This window comes from Megalopta genalis, chromosome 15 (genome assembly GCF_051020955.1).
Source record: "Megalopta genalis isolate 19385.01 chromosome 15, iyMegGena1_principal, whole genome shotgun sequence".
NCBI lineage: Eukaryota > Metazoa > Arthropoda > Insecta > Hymenoptera > Halictidae > Megalopta > Megalopta genalis.
In genome coordinates, this window is record NC_135027.1 from 1,557,649 (window position 1) to 1,574,680 (window position 17,032).

Here is a 17,032-nt window from a genome sequence, read left to right on the forward strand (position 1 = left end):
TCTCGAACCGGTCCCGTATCGTATCGCGCGGCTAATTCCAGTCGGCGTCGACGATCACGCGTCAAACGGAGCCTCCATGGAGGATCCTCCGTCGGTTGTCGCGGCTACGTCCTCGCGAATCCTCCGGTGGCATGATCCGCCGCGCGCGCCGTCACCGCGATGCACCCGGTGCAATCCGCGAGGATGCAACGTCACCGCGCTGTGCCATTAGTGTCAATCCACGATTCATCGTCGCTCATTTCAGACATGCGCGAGGGTGAGCCGTGACCCTGGACGAAGAAGAAGAGGACCGAACATGCCGCGATCTAGGAGGACGTTTCCCGAGGATTCGCCGTGGATCCGTTATGTCGCCGTGGCGACCGTATTGGTGCTGTTTGCTGGACTCGATCGGGTGACAGGTGAGTCCGCTTTTTGTGTCACGAGGTGACTCCGGTGATTTCCGCGATTTACCGGACACGCAGATTCGTCCGATGTTACACGCGCGCGGCGGTCACGATTTTGTATTTTGCTTGAAGAATGTTAAATGAATTTTGTGACTGTAATCATTGAACATTGTAACACGTGGGCAGGACATTTGGCGATTTTCTAGCTTCCCTTTGACGACATTTTTCTTGCATTTTATGAGGATATGATGTACTTAACACCAGATTTTTATTATTTTTAAATTATTTTTAAACTGTTTTTAAATTCTTTTTCAATTCTTTTTCAATTCTTTTTTAATTCTTTTTAAATTCTTTTTCAATTCTTTTTAAGTTCTTTCTAAATTCTTCTTGAATTCTTTTTAAACTATTTTTATATTCTTTTTAATCTATTTTTAAATTCTTTCAAAATTCTTTTTAAATTCTTTTTAAATTATTATACTGCGAATCTTTATACAAACTCAGAATTGCTTGCATTAACTATAATAATACAACAGTATTTCTAAATTGTTAAATTAAGCATTGTTTCTGCTGTTTTGCATTTGCCGGATTTGCAACTAAATTCTTCCGGATGGTATTTTTCTGTGTCCGCTATTATTTCGCCGAGTGTATAACAAATTGCTGGTCTCCGGCGAGAAGAGTTGCATTTTTGGCGGAAGATAATGTTTACAACAAGCACCTCAGCGCGACGATCATTAACACAAAGCAAGCCGCAGTGGAACTTCCGCGGAACAATTCGTCCCCGGGTTCACCGGAAACTGTTTCGAAACTTATGTCGCAGTATACACGCGTATAAGTAGTTTCGCCAGTTTATGCGACAATGCATTGTCGGCAGCATTCCAACGCTTCTTGTCCGCCCTCCCTTCAAGAATGTCCCCGTTGATTCGGGGGACGAAATAGGATCCCCGAGATTCCCCAGCGTCAAAGCATTAATACACCATTTAATTCGCGATCAAAGGTGCTCCACGACCTCGATGTATCATATTATTTCACGGGCAGGTATTTCAGCACGGTTCACCGAGTACATGAACCGGAGGAGCTGTAAGTTGACTCTCCTTTGCGAATTAATTCTACGCTCGATGTTCACGCGAAACACCTGGTTGCAGTCGAAATTGTATCATCTTCTCTTCAATGTATCTTCGACGCGTGGAATAATTCGATTTTATTCGCAAGATTTCGATCGGACTGCAACATTTTGATTTTTACACAATTTTTGGAATTTTTTTTAGGCTTCTGTTTTAAGTCGTTAGATTCCATATAAACAATTCTATTATAACTACTATTCTATTGGGTTGGCAACTAAGTAATTGCCGATTTGTTCAATGAAATAAAAAATTTTTTTTTACTTGGAATGATGTTTAATCTGTAATGTATTTTCCATTTTGTTCGATGACCTTTTGTCATCTCTCTGACGACTTGAAAATTCCACGCTCGTAGAAAGTCTGATCCTTTTCGGCCAAAAACTGAGTTAAGTGAGATTTTACAGCGTCATCATCATTAAAAGTTTTACCACGAAGGGAGTTGTCCAGGGATCGAAATAAGTGGTAATCCGATGGCGCGAGATCAGGGCTATATGGTGGGTGTAACATCAATTCCCAACCAATATCCATCAATTTTTGCCGAATGGACAAAGACGTGTGTGGCCTAGCATTGTTCCTGTCGTGGAAAATGACACCTTTACGATTGACCAATTCTGGTCGCTTTTCCTTGACCGCTGTATTCAATTTGTCCAGTTGCTAACATTCACATAATAAAAAATATAAAAAATAACATAATAATAATAACATAATAATAATAATAATAATAATAATAATAATAATAATAATAATAATAATAATAATAATAATAATTTTATAATATAACATTTACGGATATCATAAAAATGGGAGTGAGAGACATCTATAACTGAAATCGGCAATTACTTAGTTGCCAACCCAATATTATAACAATTATATTAATTGTGCGTGAATTTCGACGGACTTCTGCCGTAAAGAAAAATTGATTTACATTTTTTAAGAATTCGATCGAAAATAAGAATCAAATATATCCGTAATAATTATGTATTGAGACTTTTCGTCGTTTTTACTATAATGTAGAGTTTATTCAGACTTCTCGTCATTTTTACCAGAATGTAATTTTCGTGCAACAGTCAGTACACAACTTCGACGATCATTGAAACGAAAATTTAGGTTTAGTGTCAGTCGAGCCGCCGTGTTTCCCAGGAGCCTCCCAGGGTGAACGAAACCCATTGTCCTAATAATCCACGAGCATATTTGGGAGTTATCGTTACGAGGCAACCGTGGCAGGTGCGTGACACCTAACGAGACGGCGGATTAATTAATTCATTTGTGTCCGTGCAAGCGAGAAAAGGTTCATTAACGGCGAACAAATTGCGGTTCGAATGCGAACGAGGCCTCGATCTCACGATCTGAAATGGTAACGATGGGAATGAACGGCCCATCTTCGCGCGGAACAGAGCACAGTTCTTCTGAATGTGTCGCGCGGGATAGTAGGTCGCGGATAGATTTATCTAAAGCCGTATTTACCTTAGATAAAGCGAGAAGAGAGGAAACGCAAGGCGAGGCGTTGCATTATTTTCATTATTTTTCCTCTCATTATGCGTCGCGCGCGCAAAGAATGAAAAAAAGAAGGAAGCCCGGCGAGTTACTTTTTCATCGGTGAACAAGAACAGTCGCCGGATTGCAAGCTGTTCCTTCCGCTTTAATAATTCACGGCCGGAAAAAAAAGAAAACGTTCGAAATGCGCGAGACGTTACAGGAGCCTGAAAATCCCGTTCCTTTATTTTTTCATGCGTGACGAGAGCTTCCATACCGTTTGGAATAATGACAATATTTAATGACATTGCTTTGCAAAATCACTCCGGAGAACCGGAGTGTCGATTATCGCGCGCGAATCTTGCTGTCTTTCCTCGCTTGCCGCTCAATCTGTTGTGTCGTGTTCGTCGTGTTTTTTTTCTACCAGAAAACATTGTCAAGCAGTTGAATATAGTTGAATAAAAATCATGAAAGAAAATGAATGTAAAAATCATTGAATAGCTTTCGTAAATATTTTCTTTCGTTAAATACGATTATTGTAAAAATAATAATTCTATAAAAGTTCGGTTCGATTACGTTTTATTTCACATTTGCAATTCACATTTCAATGTAACCCATTTCCGACTAAATCGTCGTAAATACACCCTGTATAATTTATTTCGCAAAAATTTTAAACAATAAAATTTCACGAAATGAAACTTATTTGTCATTTATTGCAAACGATGCAGAAGATTTTATTCGATCAATAATGAAATACCAAAAATTAAAATTAGAGAAAATAGAATAATCTTGACAGCAAACGTTTTGTCGGAAATTAAACACTCAGTCTTTTAAACATACTAAAAAATGAAACAAACCTTCCTTTCCTGTTTTTTGCAATTCGGACAGAAAATTTGCGTTGCCTAAAAATAAAATATCGCCTTTAAAATTTTAGGAAGTAAATAATTTAAATACAAAAGATTTTGTTGGAAATAACAGCGTCGCTATAGCGGGGTCACCGAAGACCCAGCCTATTCTTCCGCAGGGCAATAATTGCAGAGGGTTAATGAGAAACCGTTCGAAAAGAGTGAAAGTTGCCGTTCAAAAATCAAATAGAGAGCAATAATGTCTCTCGATTTGTTCAACGAGGGCTCTAGAATCCGATAGCGAGTGGTGTCTCTGACTTACGAGCATTCGTATATTAATATGTCCGGCGATACGCTCGCGTCCGCGGCGTAACTCTGTCGAACCGATGCGATGGAAGCGCGGAAACGTGCAAAAAGCCGGCCGACCTTGTCCTACTTCCGTCGAAGCTTTGGGGAACGAGCTTACTTGTGTAAATGCTACACAACACATGCAGCAATCGCGGCCGGTGGCGCGTAGTCGAGCCGTTTCGTTATGTAATCGTTTCGTTATGTACACCGGGTGTTTCAGAATTGTTGACGCTGCGGGCGGCAGCTGTTTCGATGCCCGAAAACGAGACAATGGCGTTCGATCGGCTGGAGACGATCACGGAAGTTCGTGAAATATGAATTCTGATACGCGGTCTGCTTCTCGCTTTCATTCTCCGATCATTTTTCCACCGTCAATCATCCGGTTCCTCCAAATAGTACAATTGAATAGGGTAGATGTCCCAATTTCCGTGCCTTTAAGCTAATTTTTGCTTTGCGGAATCTGTCATTCAATGTTCTAAGTTGCATTTAATGCGCCGAAACTGTATTTCGATTTTTCAGACATTTCTGTCTTTGGAAATAGCTTTTTGCGTTGAGAAAATTAGTCATTTAATAATGTTTTTATAGAAATAAACATTGGTGTTTTTGACTGTAATTCCGTGTTCCTTCAGAGACTGCGCACATAATTCCGTGTCCCTTTAAAGGCTGTGCACATAATTCCGTGTCCCTTTAAAGGCTATGCACATAATTCCGTGTCCCTTTAGGGGCTGTGCACATAATTCCGTGTCCCTTCAGAGCTACGCACATAATTCCGCGTCCCTTCAGAGCTACGCTCATAATTCCGTGTCCCTTTAGGGGCTGCGCACATAATTCCGTGTCCTATATTTCTGCGTCTGTCCATATTTCTGTGCTCCGATTTCTGTGCTCGACCAAACATTTCTGCATCCCCTATTTCTACCTTATTCAAATTTACACGCAGCCGTACAGTCCCCAACCACGCGGTCTCGAACTATTATCGAATTTTTAGCAATACAGAATTCTCGTGTATCTTTTTACGGTTGACGAATGCGTTTGTCAGCCGATGGACGAACAGTGTTTGCACGCAGATGCATACATTCTCGATCTGACGATGTTACCGACTCGTTTTCCGATACAGTAGGGTATGCTAGGACGAACGTAATTGGCTCTAGAACCTCGTTCGTTATAGCATCTGTTTGCTCTAGCGTATATTGAGGTACACACGTGTATTTATGGGTAATCCGTTCGCGTACAGTCTGGCGAAAAGTTACCGAGCAACGATTTAGGAGGATAACAGCGAACGCAAACTAAGATGCACAAGTCGAACGTATGAAATTCTTGTGCACCGCGAATGAAGCGGTTCGATTTTTTGCAAAAATCCACAGTCTATTAATTGTACAGACAGGCCTGAGATACTAAAAATATGACAGGAATCCATTGTGTAAAATCTGCAGTATAATTGCTCCAAGAAGGTGCTGATTATTGGACCGCGAATTTGTGTGCAAAATAAAATTTGCCTGCATCAATTGCAAAAGACAACAGTGAAATATGACTGTAATTCTGCTTTCGATGATTTCAATAAATTAAAAGCAATGCAACAGTTTCCCCAAATGCTTCTGATGTCTTAAAATCATCTGTGTTTTGCGTTTTACTAAGGCAGATTTTTCACAGATGCATAAACTCCGCGGTCTACCGTTCGCGATCCGATCTTTCGATCACGAAGTCCGATTCCAAATCCGCCTAGCCATTGCTCAACTTTTCACGCATTCGTTAGAAAATCCAACGTCACAATAAACAACTCCGTAACAAACACAGACAGTTCTGATCCACATCGATTCGCGCTTAGGCGAACGATTAATCTCCGGCAAATCGGCCGGCGCTCGTTCGTATCGCGTCGTTCCGATTTAATCGGCGAAGGCTGTCCGCATTAGCACCCTTTCATCGCGGCGTACCCTGACGCAATAATTTCCTAAACTTTAAGTTTAAAAAACATTTAAAGCCGCGCACGACGTACGTGTCGATACGGCGTTCGCTGAAGCACGAGCACGCCTGCCCATTGTCGCATAGAACATATAAGGTGTCGCTTCGGATGTTCGTCGCCGGCGTTCCTTTCGGCTGCGGCGGCAAAGTGATTCCGCTCGGATCGAGTGGGTGCGAGCAAAGAGTGGCGGCTCGAGAGCGGAAAGGGGACGAGCGCGGGCGGGAAGAACGAGCCGGAAACCCGGATGGGATGAAAAGAAAGCGGGAGGAACGGCGACAAAGGGGAGACGGCGAAATTCGCGAGGGAATTTCTCGGGAACAGCCGCGCAACTTTTCCTCCGTCCGTTTCTGATCTTCGACAGCGCGGTTCCGGCCGATTCGGCAATATCCGCGGACAGAATTTCTTGCGGATTATGGTGCGTGGGAATCGATCTCTATCGGTGTGATCGATGATAATCGCCGAGCGCCGATTCCCGCCGCCAACAAACGCGATTCAGCTGTCAGAAGGGTCTCTCGCATACTTCAACGCCGACGGGAGAAATCCGCGGCCATAAGCTGCCGGATATGATGATTCAGAAATAGTTGTTCGTGTCTGCGGCATGCGTCGCGTTCCATTTCGTTCGATTAATTGCACCGATGAAATAATGGTAATGCGGTTTTTAGAGACCGTCGCGGACGGCTATTCGTGGACAGCTTCCAAAACGGATTAACATTTTTACGATCGCACCGAGCCAGTCGAACGTCTTGGCGATCTCGGGACTAATTTACCGGGTAAAAAAACGTTTGCAGAAATAGCAATCGAAGTGACGAGAAAGAAGGGGGGAAAAATCAGGTTTCTCAACTTTCTTGTGCGAGCGAAGATAAAGAGAGCAGGCGAACTCTCTTACGACGAATTAATCGGCTCGCTCATGTTCTGCGATAACGTCGGATCTTTTTACGAAATAAGATCGGAACACGCGTAATCTCGAGAGAAAGGTCATTACGACATTACGTTACATCGTAAATCATTTAAAGTTCCCAATTACGTGGCTCGGGCCGCGTAACTTGCCGGTCAGTAATATCGCGAATATTCATGAGCAAATTGAAAAAAAAGTCTTTCGATCACGTTTCGGGCAGTCTTTTTTCCACCGAAAGAGCAGGTTCGGACCCGAAATGGTGTTCGGGCCGCCGAAAGTGTTGCACGGTATAATCGATTGCACGATTGCACGCTCGGCCGCCGCGGTTCGCGATGCCTAAAAATTTCAGTGTTCAATTAAAAATAATTAATGGCGCGAGGAGGGAGGGAGGGGGAGTTTCGCAGCGGCTGCGCGGTCGTTAATTAACCAAAACGTGAAAGCTGTTCTGGCAACGTGTCAAACGGGCAATCGAATTCGCCCGGTGTCCGGTTGAATTTTTAATCCGCCTGGCCATGGAACGGCCGGCAATAACGCGGTGTCCCGTTGCGGTCAGTGCATGTGCTTTAAAAGACAACATTGCAGTCGAACAACGCCGTGTATGACGCGCGCGTAAAGGATCGTTGCACCGCGACTGGAAAAACCAGACGCGAAAAGAATCGGCCGGCATCGGCACGGACACGGCTCGCCGTAGCTTCGATGCGTGTCCGCCGGCGAATATCGGCCGCGAATCGGCATGCGATCGGGTGAAAGTACACCGTAATGCACGCTGATTCTGGAAACACCTGTAAACGCGCGCGGTACACGCCGCTTCGCGCTTGTAATGGTAGCCAACGGGTTTAGCGACCCTTCACTCGGCGCCGGCAGGTCGTTATGTTCACCCGTCGAAACCACCCTCTCGCGATTCTGATCACGACTGCGATTTACCGGTCGGAGGAGATTCTCGTTTTTTTTTCGATCGTTGGGAGAAACATTCGACTGGTTCGTCAACGGGACTAGTCAACGATCCGAAAGGGACGGCACTTTTTTGGCATTTCTTGTGGAAAAACTTATGGACCCTTTTTTTAATCGAATTCTTTGGTTCGAACGCCTTTTAAAACGGTGTAAATTCTGTTCAAACTGGTCTGAACGACTTGAATTTTGTCTAGTTTTTATCTGAGCCTATGATGAAAATTTAAAAATGAATTGAAAAATGATACTTTTCGGTAATTTATATGCACGTTTGAAATTTCATTGAAATTGGCTGAAACATAGTCAAGCTACAGCGATTAATCAAGTATTTATCCCTCGAACAGTCAGATCATTTTAACGAAAATATAACTTAACATAGTTAAGATCATTTATAATGTTATTTAGAAAATATTTATTATACTTAATATACTTACTCTAAACACGTTAGATTTTCTACAAAGCTTGTAAATCTTAACGAATCTATTGACAATTGAACGAATTGTCAGAAACTAAAAAATACTCAAATAACAATACACATATTCCGGGTCCAAATGGACCCGAGCCACGGCCGTCGTCCAAGCGTTAATTAGAATCCCTGTATGCATGAGAAGTATTCATGACGAAACTATTTGCCCGCGATTTGCTATTCCGACGCCGGCGAGTCGTAGGATTACCATACAATCGATCTATTTGTTTCTGATTCGGTTTTTCCAGCGACGCCCGATAGAAAGTTCGCGGCGAGATCATCGGAACGATTCTCGGGCGTCCACGAAACAATTCCGCGACGCGTTGCGCGCTCCCTAGATCGTATCGACGCGATGATCGCGGCCCTGAATAAATTGAGATTAGGATCTTAGGCCGCGGTGAGACACGAGCTTCCTCCTGCATCGACTCGCCTAAGTACTCACCGTCCACCGTAATCGTCCCTCGATCTTTTCCCTTTCGCAGTCGGAAACAATGTTTTACGGCGGCGTCCAGTCCGCGCTGGCTAATTAGTCGACCTGGCCTCCGCGGACTGGATTCAACGGGGATATCCACTTGAAACACGAATCCAACAGTTTCCACGGGAATAAAACAACGGTGAAATATATTTCTGCTGGAACGCGACCCGTTTCACCTGCTCTTGGCTACGGGTTCGGTCTCCGTTTTGCCCGACCGTTTTGCGATGTCAAAGGTGCTGCGCTCTAAAAATTAATTACACTTGCTAATTTAGTTGGACGACGCTTGAAATTTCTTGGTTTCGTTCGCGGTGACGTTCTTCTAATTTCTGTAGATTCTTGTGGTAATAATTATGATAATAATTTTTGATTGACATTTGTAATAGTTATAATAGTAATTTATAATAATAATAATTTATAGTAATTATAATAATAATAAACAATAATTATAGGGGATACATAAGGGACGACCCTTAGCAAGTCATTAATTATGTTCTTATCGATGTATGTATTACAAATCTCTGTTTAAAAAGTGATTAGCGACAGACAAAATATTAGTTAACGAAACAGAGGATGCAAAAATGCAGTAATATAAAACGAATGAGTAACCCAATATAAATATAAATAAAAATAAAAACCGAAAGAATAAATACAAAAAGAATAAAAACTAATAAATATATTAAATATGAAAATAATAAATTGTCTCCAGCGAGTGGACGAAATAATAAATACGAAAGCAACGAATAGACGCTGTCTACTAAAATATTGAATATTGAATATAACTCTAAAATCCATTACGTTCGATAAATCCACTAATAAATTGTCTAATCGGTCTAACAAATCCAATGATAACGTTCTAATGGATTCATTAAGTTTTCGCAGCTCGTACGCGAAAGTTTAAAGGAAGAAAAGCTGGAAAAGGTGTAATGACAAGAAGCAAATAATGTTATTAACCATTTTCACCGAGAGATCCATCAAATATGACGTCGAAAGCAATCAGTATATGCGATATTCTATAGAATGTAATACGTTCGGTCGCTTTACCGGCGCGCATATAACAGTGCTGCTGCTGCTGCTCGATGGATAAAATGGCACGAGACAAGCCGCGGATGCGTTTCGCGGCGGATAACTGTCGACCTTTCGAACGGTTCCTGAACGACGAGAAAAATTTGATTACGTTGCCTCGCGTTACGGCACGTTGAACCGTTCGAGTCCGCGTGGACAGATTAGAAGGGAAAAAAATCCTGTTATCGAATCGAACCGAGATTTTTCACAAAGCGGCCGCGAAATATAATTGCACGTTCGGTTTAGCCGGTGTCGGACATTAGTCGTCGACATTTTCGATGAATTATATGCACCGTGTCCGTGTGCACGTGTTTACACGCGTGATTGAGTAACCCGCGCGACTTAATTGTACAATGCGAACGAACCTGTACCTGCGAAATCAGTTTCGCAACGCTGATAACGCAGGCAAAAAGCAGGGCTTGGGCGTTTATTCGCGACAATAATGGCGCACGATAATTTCTTCGCAGGCGAAATTTCCGTTTCCCCGAAAAAGGCTAAACCGGGTAAAAGATCATAATCTCGAATGTTTCCCACGTTTCCAGTTTCGTTGGTTCTCATTTTCATCTGCTCATGTTATGTGCTATATATATTTAGTTATTAAATAACGATGTGTTATGCCTCTTGTGACAGTCGTTTTTCTGTTATAAATAAAAAATTCAGTGTAATTGTGTAGCAAAAGTTATCGTGTCTAGATCGAAGCTTCGATCTCAAGCTCAATTTAAACTATCTAATAACTATTAAGTCAAATATCTAACAATTTTTACGACTGACTATCTTTCTAGCAAAACTGTAGATTTCGATGCGAACATTTATTCTTAATACATTATAATATTATTATTATATTCTTAATAGTTTTTCTTCTCTAAGGATTTCCTGTAACGTAAACAAAATATTTCGATGACTTTTGATACTTTAAAAATAGTATTTTCGTCTATCCGCAAGAATCGAATGGGCCAGTTCTAAAATTTGTAACCTCGCCGTTTCTCAGCTGCATCTCGATGACATTTGCCACGATCTGATATTAAATATTAGCAATATTTAATAATAGGTCTATTAATTAAATATTAGGTCTCCCGCAGCGAAACAAGGGGCTAAATTTAAACAATTAATCAAGTATCTAACAATTTTTACGATCGACTATCTTTCTAGCAAAACTGTAGATTTCGATGCGAACATTTACTCTTAATAGATTATGTTATAACCAAAATAAACAATTCAGTTTCTTCCCTAAGGATTTCCTCTGTAACGAAAATAAAATATTTCAATGACTTTTGATACTTTAAAAATAGTATTTTCGTCTATCCGCAAGAATCGAATGGGCCAATTCTAAAATTTCTAACCTCGCCGTTTCTCAGCTGCATCTCGATGGCATTTGCCACGATCTGATATTAAATATTAGGTACAGCGAAACAAGAGGCCAGTGAACGTATCAAAGAGGAGTTCCCTGATCCTTAATCTCTCGCCGCAAGCTTGAACTTCTTCAATTAAAAGTTCCGCGATCGCTCGCCGAAGAAGAATTATTAGTGTCTCCTGCGTTCCGAACAAAAGGAAATCGTTTGTCACCGATACCGCGAACAATGCTCTGCCACATTGGAAATCGAGAAGCTGTAAAACAGACGACAGGATCGCGAAGCTCGGGACATTCGGCAAGCAGGAGAAAGTTGCGTTCGTGTTCCGCGCGCTCTCGAAAATGATGGAATTCGTGGGTCCAAGTTTCGCGCGGCATCGAGCCCGCATCCAGCCGCGCTTTACGAGCTTGCGCCGCGACACGATAGCGAAATTAAACCCGCTAATATGCAAATTTAGCTAAGAGCCCTTTCACTCGCGTCCCGCCCCGTGTATTTTTCGGCCGCCGCGTAAAGCAAAGCGTTCGCGCCAAGTTACTGCGAGCGCTGGATATATACGTAGGCGCGCGGCAATTATAACACAACTTTATTATGCAACGTCAATTTATCGCGAGCCTCTGAAGGGGCGGAAAGAGACGGGAACGTTCCGAAAGGAGGGTTACGTGGCAAATGAGTCATGGCTGTAAAACCGAACCGATTTGTAGAAAAAAGGACAAATGCAATTAATTGAAGATTTAAATAAGAAACGAAATCCTTGAGACGATGTTTGTCTGTTGCCGAATCATTTCGATCAATTTTTTAGGTTAATTACGGCGCTTCGAACTCGATCAGCTAAATGTCTATTCAAATTAATTCATTATTGGAGTTCTCGTCGATTTTTATAGCCATTGATGATGAAATTTATATAGCCAATTTTTGTAGCCATTATGACGAAGAAATTCAAATTGACTTTTTCTGTGACTATTTTTTGTACAGAAAGCAAAAGTTTTCTTGGCCATCCAAGACCGAAATTATTCGAACTGTCCTCCATTTTTATCATTAAATAAGCTCGGAAATTGATTCCACGAGAATCTTCAGAATTTTTTTCAGTAATTTTAAAATGGAAAACTTGTAACTGATCAATGCTATTCTAAACTTTAATGGATTCTTTCTGTAACATTGTTGCAGGATGCCAATTCTACCCCGTTGGAGAGTACCTGAAATTCGTGAGGGTGCCGGAGAACCTTGCGAAGGGTACGGAAATCCTGTCACTGGAGGCTCACCCGCGGAATCACATCTCGATTATGCCAGTCGACAGAGTAAGTATCCGTTGAACTTGCGACGAAAAAGACTCGCCCTTTTCCGTATTAATCAGCACGCACGTGGCTTCAATTACGCGTTTAATGTTCTATTTATACGATTAATTGAACGTAACTCGTGCACGATTTTAAAATCGTCCTCTCTCAATTAGCAGAGCAGTTATTAAATCTTTCGATTGATCGGTCACGTAAATGATCCACGAACACGTAGCAGCTAAAAAAAGGATGTCGCTGCACGAAAGTAGGAATTTTTTCTTTTCCTTCTTTTTTAGGAATTTTTTTCTCAATTAACGCGACTCGCATTCGATTCACTTAATTATCCGATTTATTTTGCGCGCGATTATAGCATCGGTGAAAGTGAAGGCAGATGAATTAGATATTACATAGTATCCCCCAGCTACTAGCACGTCACGAGGATAGCCAGTGTCAAGTTATGGTTGTTTAGAGGAAGTTCAATCTTTCACCTCCGTGTGGAAAATTGCGTAAACCCAGGATGACAGCCTCTCGAGAAAGTGTGAGAGACCTTGCGATGAACGAGAACGATTTTGCATTGGAAAAATGCAGTGCGTGAACAGCAATGATTGCGTAATTGCACAGTTAGTGCATAGTTATAAGTCATTTGTCGGTGATAAATATAGGTCACCATCGGTGACCAATCAATTAACTCGGCTGTGTGAATTGTAGTCGATAATTCTGAGTATTATAGCGATAAATGTTTTTATGAATGAGGAGAGTCGATAATATAATAATAATAATAATTCAATGCCGAGTTATTAATGCATACCTCGTTCTATCGTGTCGCGTAACAGTCGTCGTTAAAAAATTTCATAATGACATCTCAATGTTCTTGGATATCGGTAGTTAACAATTAGAGAAAACATACATAGTGTTTACATACGATCAGTTAATTGCCGATTTCATAGAAATGATCGACATTTAAACCGTCGGTGAACATTTTTCTTCCAGCAGAAGGTAATAAACCTGTAGTCGAAGCAGTTGTGAAAGAAATCGTGTATAGCGGCCAGTTAATTAAGCTGTTTCGAACGCGGTGCGTGTTAAACTATTTCGAACTGGTAGTCCAGTTGTATCTAATACTCTCACAAGAGATTAAAAAAATTTACTATAATCGATATACTGCTTTCTACTTGTTATGCGTTATCGACGCTTCGCCTGATTAATCAAAGGTCAAGTTAACTAAAAGATCAAATTTCTCTTAGCTCAAAAACTCGATGAGATTTGAAACTGTTTCATCAGTATAGTATAACAATAACAATGCCTCTTATATTTAAATGAACAAAATGTTAAGCTTGAGCTTTCAGTGAGATGATATAATTGAAGCGTAATTTTATTGTATCTTCTATTTTAGAAGGACTATGAATAAATATTTTGCAGCATATGAAATTTGTTACAGCGTCTAATCGATATATTGCTTTCTATTTATTATGCATTATCAATATATATGCTTCGACTGATTAATCACAGGTCAAATTAACCCTTTGCACTCGAAGCAATATTAACTGTAAATCTAAATCAATTTTTCTGACTTATGGTATTTCCATTTCATATGATAAAGTGCATTTTACACGTACGAAATTGAGTCTTGCGACTCACACAACAGTTAAATGTTTAATAATTTTTTAGAACTAAACTTTGACGATATAAAAATTATCTTGAAGCGTGACGTAACAATTTCAGCGGTCCGTCAGAGTCGCCACTCGAGTGCGAAGTATTAAATATAGGTCAAACTATATTATTATTATTATAACATACGTCAAATTAAAACAGAAAAGTTCAGATAATCGATATACTGCTTTCTATTTATTACATTTCTATTAAATTAAATTGATTAAAAATTAAATAAACGACATTTCTATTAATTTCTATACGTCAAATTAAAACAGAAAAGTTCAGTTGCACGATCTCGATTACTTTCCCAACAGTTCCATCGTTCCGCGAGACCTAACGGAATGAGCAAGACACGCTGGATCAGCGAGAAAATGAATGTTCAAAGTCCGAGAACATAATTCCGTCGCCCATACGCGTCACTCGAATTGCTAAAACGTTTAAGACGTTTTACTTCTGTTGCCTGCAATTTATGCAGAAAATTGTCGGACCGCGCGCGCGCGCAACAATCCGCGGTTCTATTCATTTGCGAAGATTACGGTTGCAAGTTCTCGGCGGATTGTACGAGAAGTGTCGACTCTGACGAGAAGATTGTCTAAGACGGTCGCGGTCAGAGAATGGCCAGCTGTTAGCGATCGTTTAGTCGTCGGCGCACGTATTCCGGGCCACGGGAAGAAACCTCAATTTAGGGGGGGGAAGAAAAACGTTCGGCGCAACGAACAAAACAATTCCTCATGAGCGGCGTGTTTACCGTTCAACAGCCGACCATAAATGAACCGCGGGCAAAATGATCGGTCCAAAGTATCCTGTGTACCGTTGCCCATATGACATAGCGTAACCGTGTGTTGTAACCGTTGCAGGACGAGGACGCGCGCTTCTTCGCTTACAAACAGGCGAACAAGACCCACGTGTCCCTGGTGCTGGCGCAGTCCTTGGAGGATCTCGTCGACACGGAGTCACCTAGAAATCTGCTGAAGTTCCGCGTGGTCTGCGATTACAACGACGGCGGCGATTCAATGGTAAATTATAGAAAGTAGATCTAGCGCGTGATCGATTTGCTCCTCGATCTTATTAATCCGCGATCCGGCCGTCAGCCGTTAGCGGTAACTGGCAAGACGACGGCCTTCCATGATCGACATTATGGCGGCTGCAATTCTTGCGGTGGCAAGAATAACAAACATTTTTTCTTTCTCTTTTATTCGTGCGACCTGCTATAATCCCTATTTGGGACTTTGTCAAAAATATAAAATATTTTAATAACAATAATTTCAATATAATAATATCATACTATAATATAATATATAATATAATAATAATATAATATAATATAATAATAATATAATATAATATAATAATAATATAATATAATATAATAATAATATATAATATAATAATATACATAATACTGCACAATACTGCAACTTTTTGTGCATAACATCAAAACGGTAAAAGTCGAAAAAATAAGAAAAATGTGGCTGTTGATTACAGAAAGCTGTAATACAGTTTTGTTACTTGTCCATGGAAACGATTAAAAATTTCTAAGATAAATTTATTCACCTGGAAAAATTGTGACTCTTAAAAATCTCTTAAAAATCGTGGATTAAATATTGTGAATAGTGAACCTTCTGATAACAATTTCCATTGGCAGATGAACAAGTTTAACACCGTTATTTAGACAAAAATTGTCGGATAACAGAGATTCTAATTTTAACATATTAAATTCTGACAATCTAATAGGAAACGCGATGAGACAAAACCGATTATTCCAAGCCATCAGAATGCATTCTAATGACTCGATGAGACGACTGACGACTCGATTAGCTCAACAGATTTTCAGAAACAGCCTCGCCTAATTTATTTCTCCCGTTGACGATATAGGCGAAAGCTTCGAGCGGTCGATCAGCGGATCGGCTCAAAACGACGCTAAACACCGGTAATGTAATTAACGGGCGTCATCACGCTGCTCAGCGGCGATACGAACGCCGCGCTTCCGTGTCCGACGCGTGCATAATTAGTGTACTATAATGTAACCATCGCGTCTAATCGGTTTAAGTATGGAAACCGCGCGAGTACCGGTTCCAGCCGGCCTGTTCCTGGAAGCGCCGTTAAAAATTTTGAAACACGCGTCGTTCCGCTGGCTGCCGCTAAACTTCCCAAACCTATTCCACTTTTCCCCCAGAGATCTGGTTCTTTTGCCGGGCGTGCGTGCACGCGCGCGCGCCGCGATAACTGGAGCGTGTACAGCGTATAGGTACCGGTCGCGCGGCGGCCGAGCCCACGCTACCGGTTTTATAGTTCTGTAACGCGTTAATCAGCGTTTATGCAACTATCTCGAAGGAATTCGCCGCGGATCGACGAAACCGTTACGGTGCCGATCGCGATTTTTGCTCGCCGCCGAGAAACACGTAATTGCACTCTGACACCTGTCATTTGTCACTAATGTCGCTGACGCGAAATCGAATTAGTTTCTGCAAGGATGTACCGAGAAAATCGAACATCGAAATCTTTTTCAATTAGACCGGATAGCAGCTAAATCATTTTTATTCGTTTCGTCCCATCGAGACGAAATCATCCCTTAACATTTCATCTCGATCTTCTCGCGTTCCATGAGAAATAACTTTTCTCGGTGCTGTAATTTTTGGTGTATTTTCAACGATGAATTCACCGTTGCCGGTGCGATCTTTTGGATTTTTAGATTGTGATGATGGTAAGAGTATAATTCATCAATGTTCATTTAAATCGTAAATCATTGGCGTCATCCTGGAATCTTTCGTGCAACTGTTTCCGCGGAGAGA

The 17,032-nt window shown here is 41.2% G+C and overlaps 1 protein-coding gene across 3 annotated transcripts in view; it reads left to right on the plus strand.

The window, feature by feature from the left end:
- Nucleotides 1-17,032, plus strand: part of Cad89D (cadherin 89D) — an 89,340-nt gene that overhangs the window by 36,976 nt on the left and 35,332 nt on the right. For all 3 annotated transcript variants that reach the window (XM_033485729.2, XM_033485727.2, XM_033485730.2), the window contains exons 2-4: nt 245-398; nt 12,484-12,614; nt 15,098-15,256. In XM_033485729.2, the coding sequence (XP_033341620.1) occupies nt 296-398; nt 12,484-12,614; nt 15,098-15,256 (393 nt within the window). In that variant the 5' untranslated portion in view covers nt 245-295. The remainder of the gene's footprint in view (nt 1-244; nt 399-12,483; nt 12,615-15,097; nt 15,257-17,032) is intronic.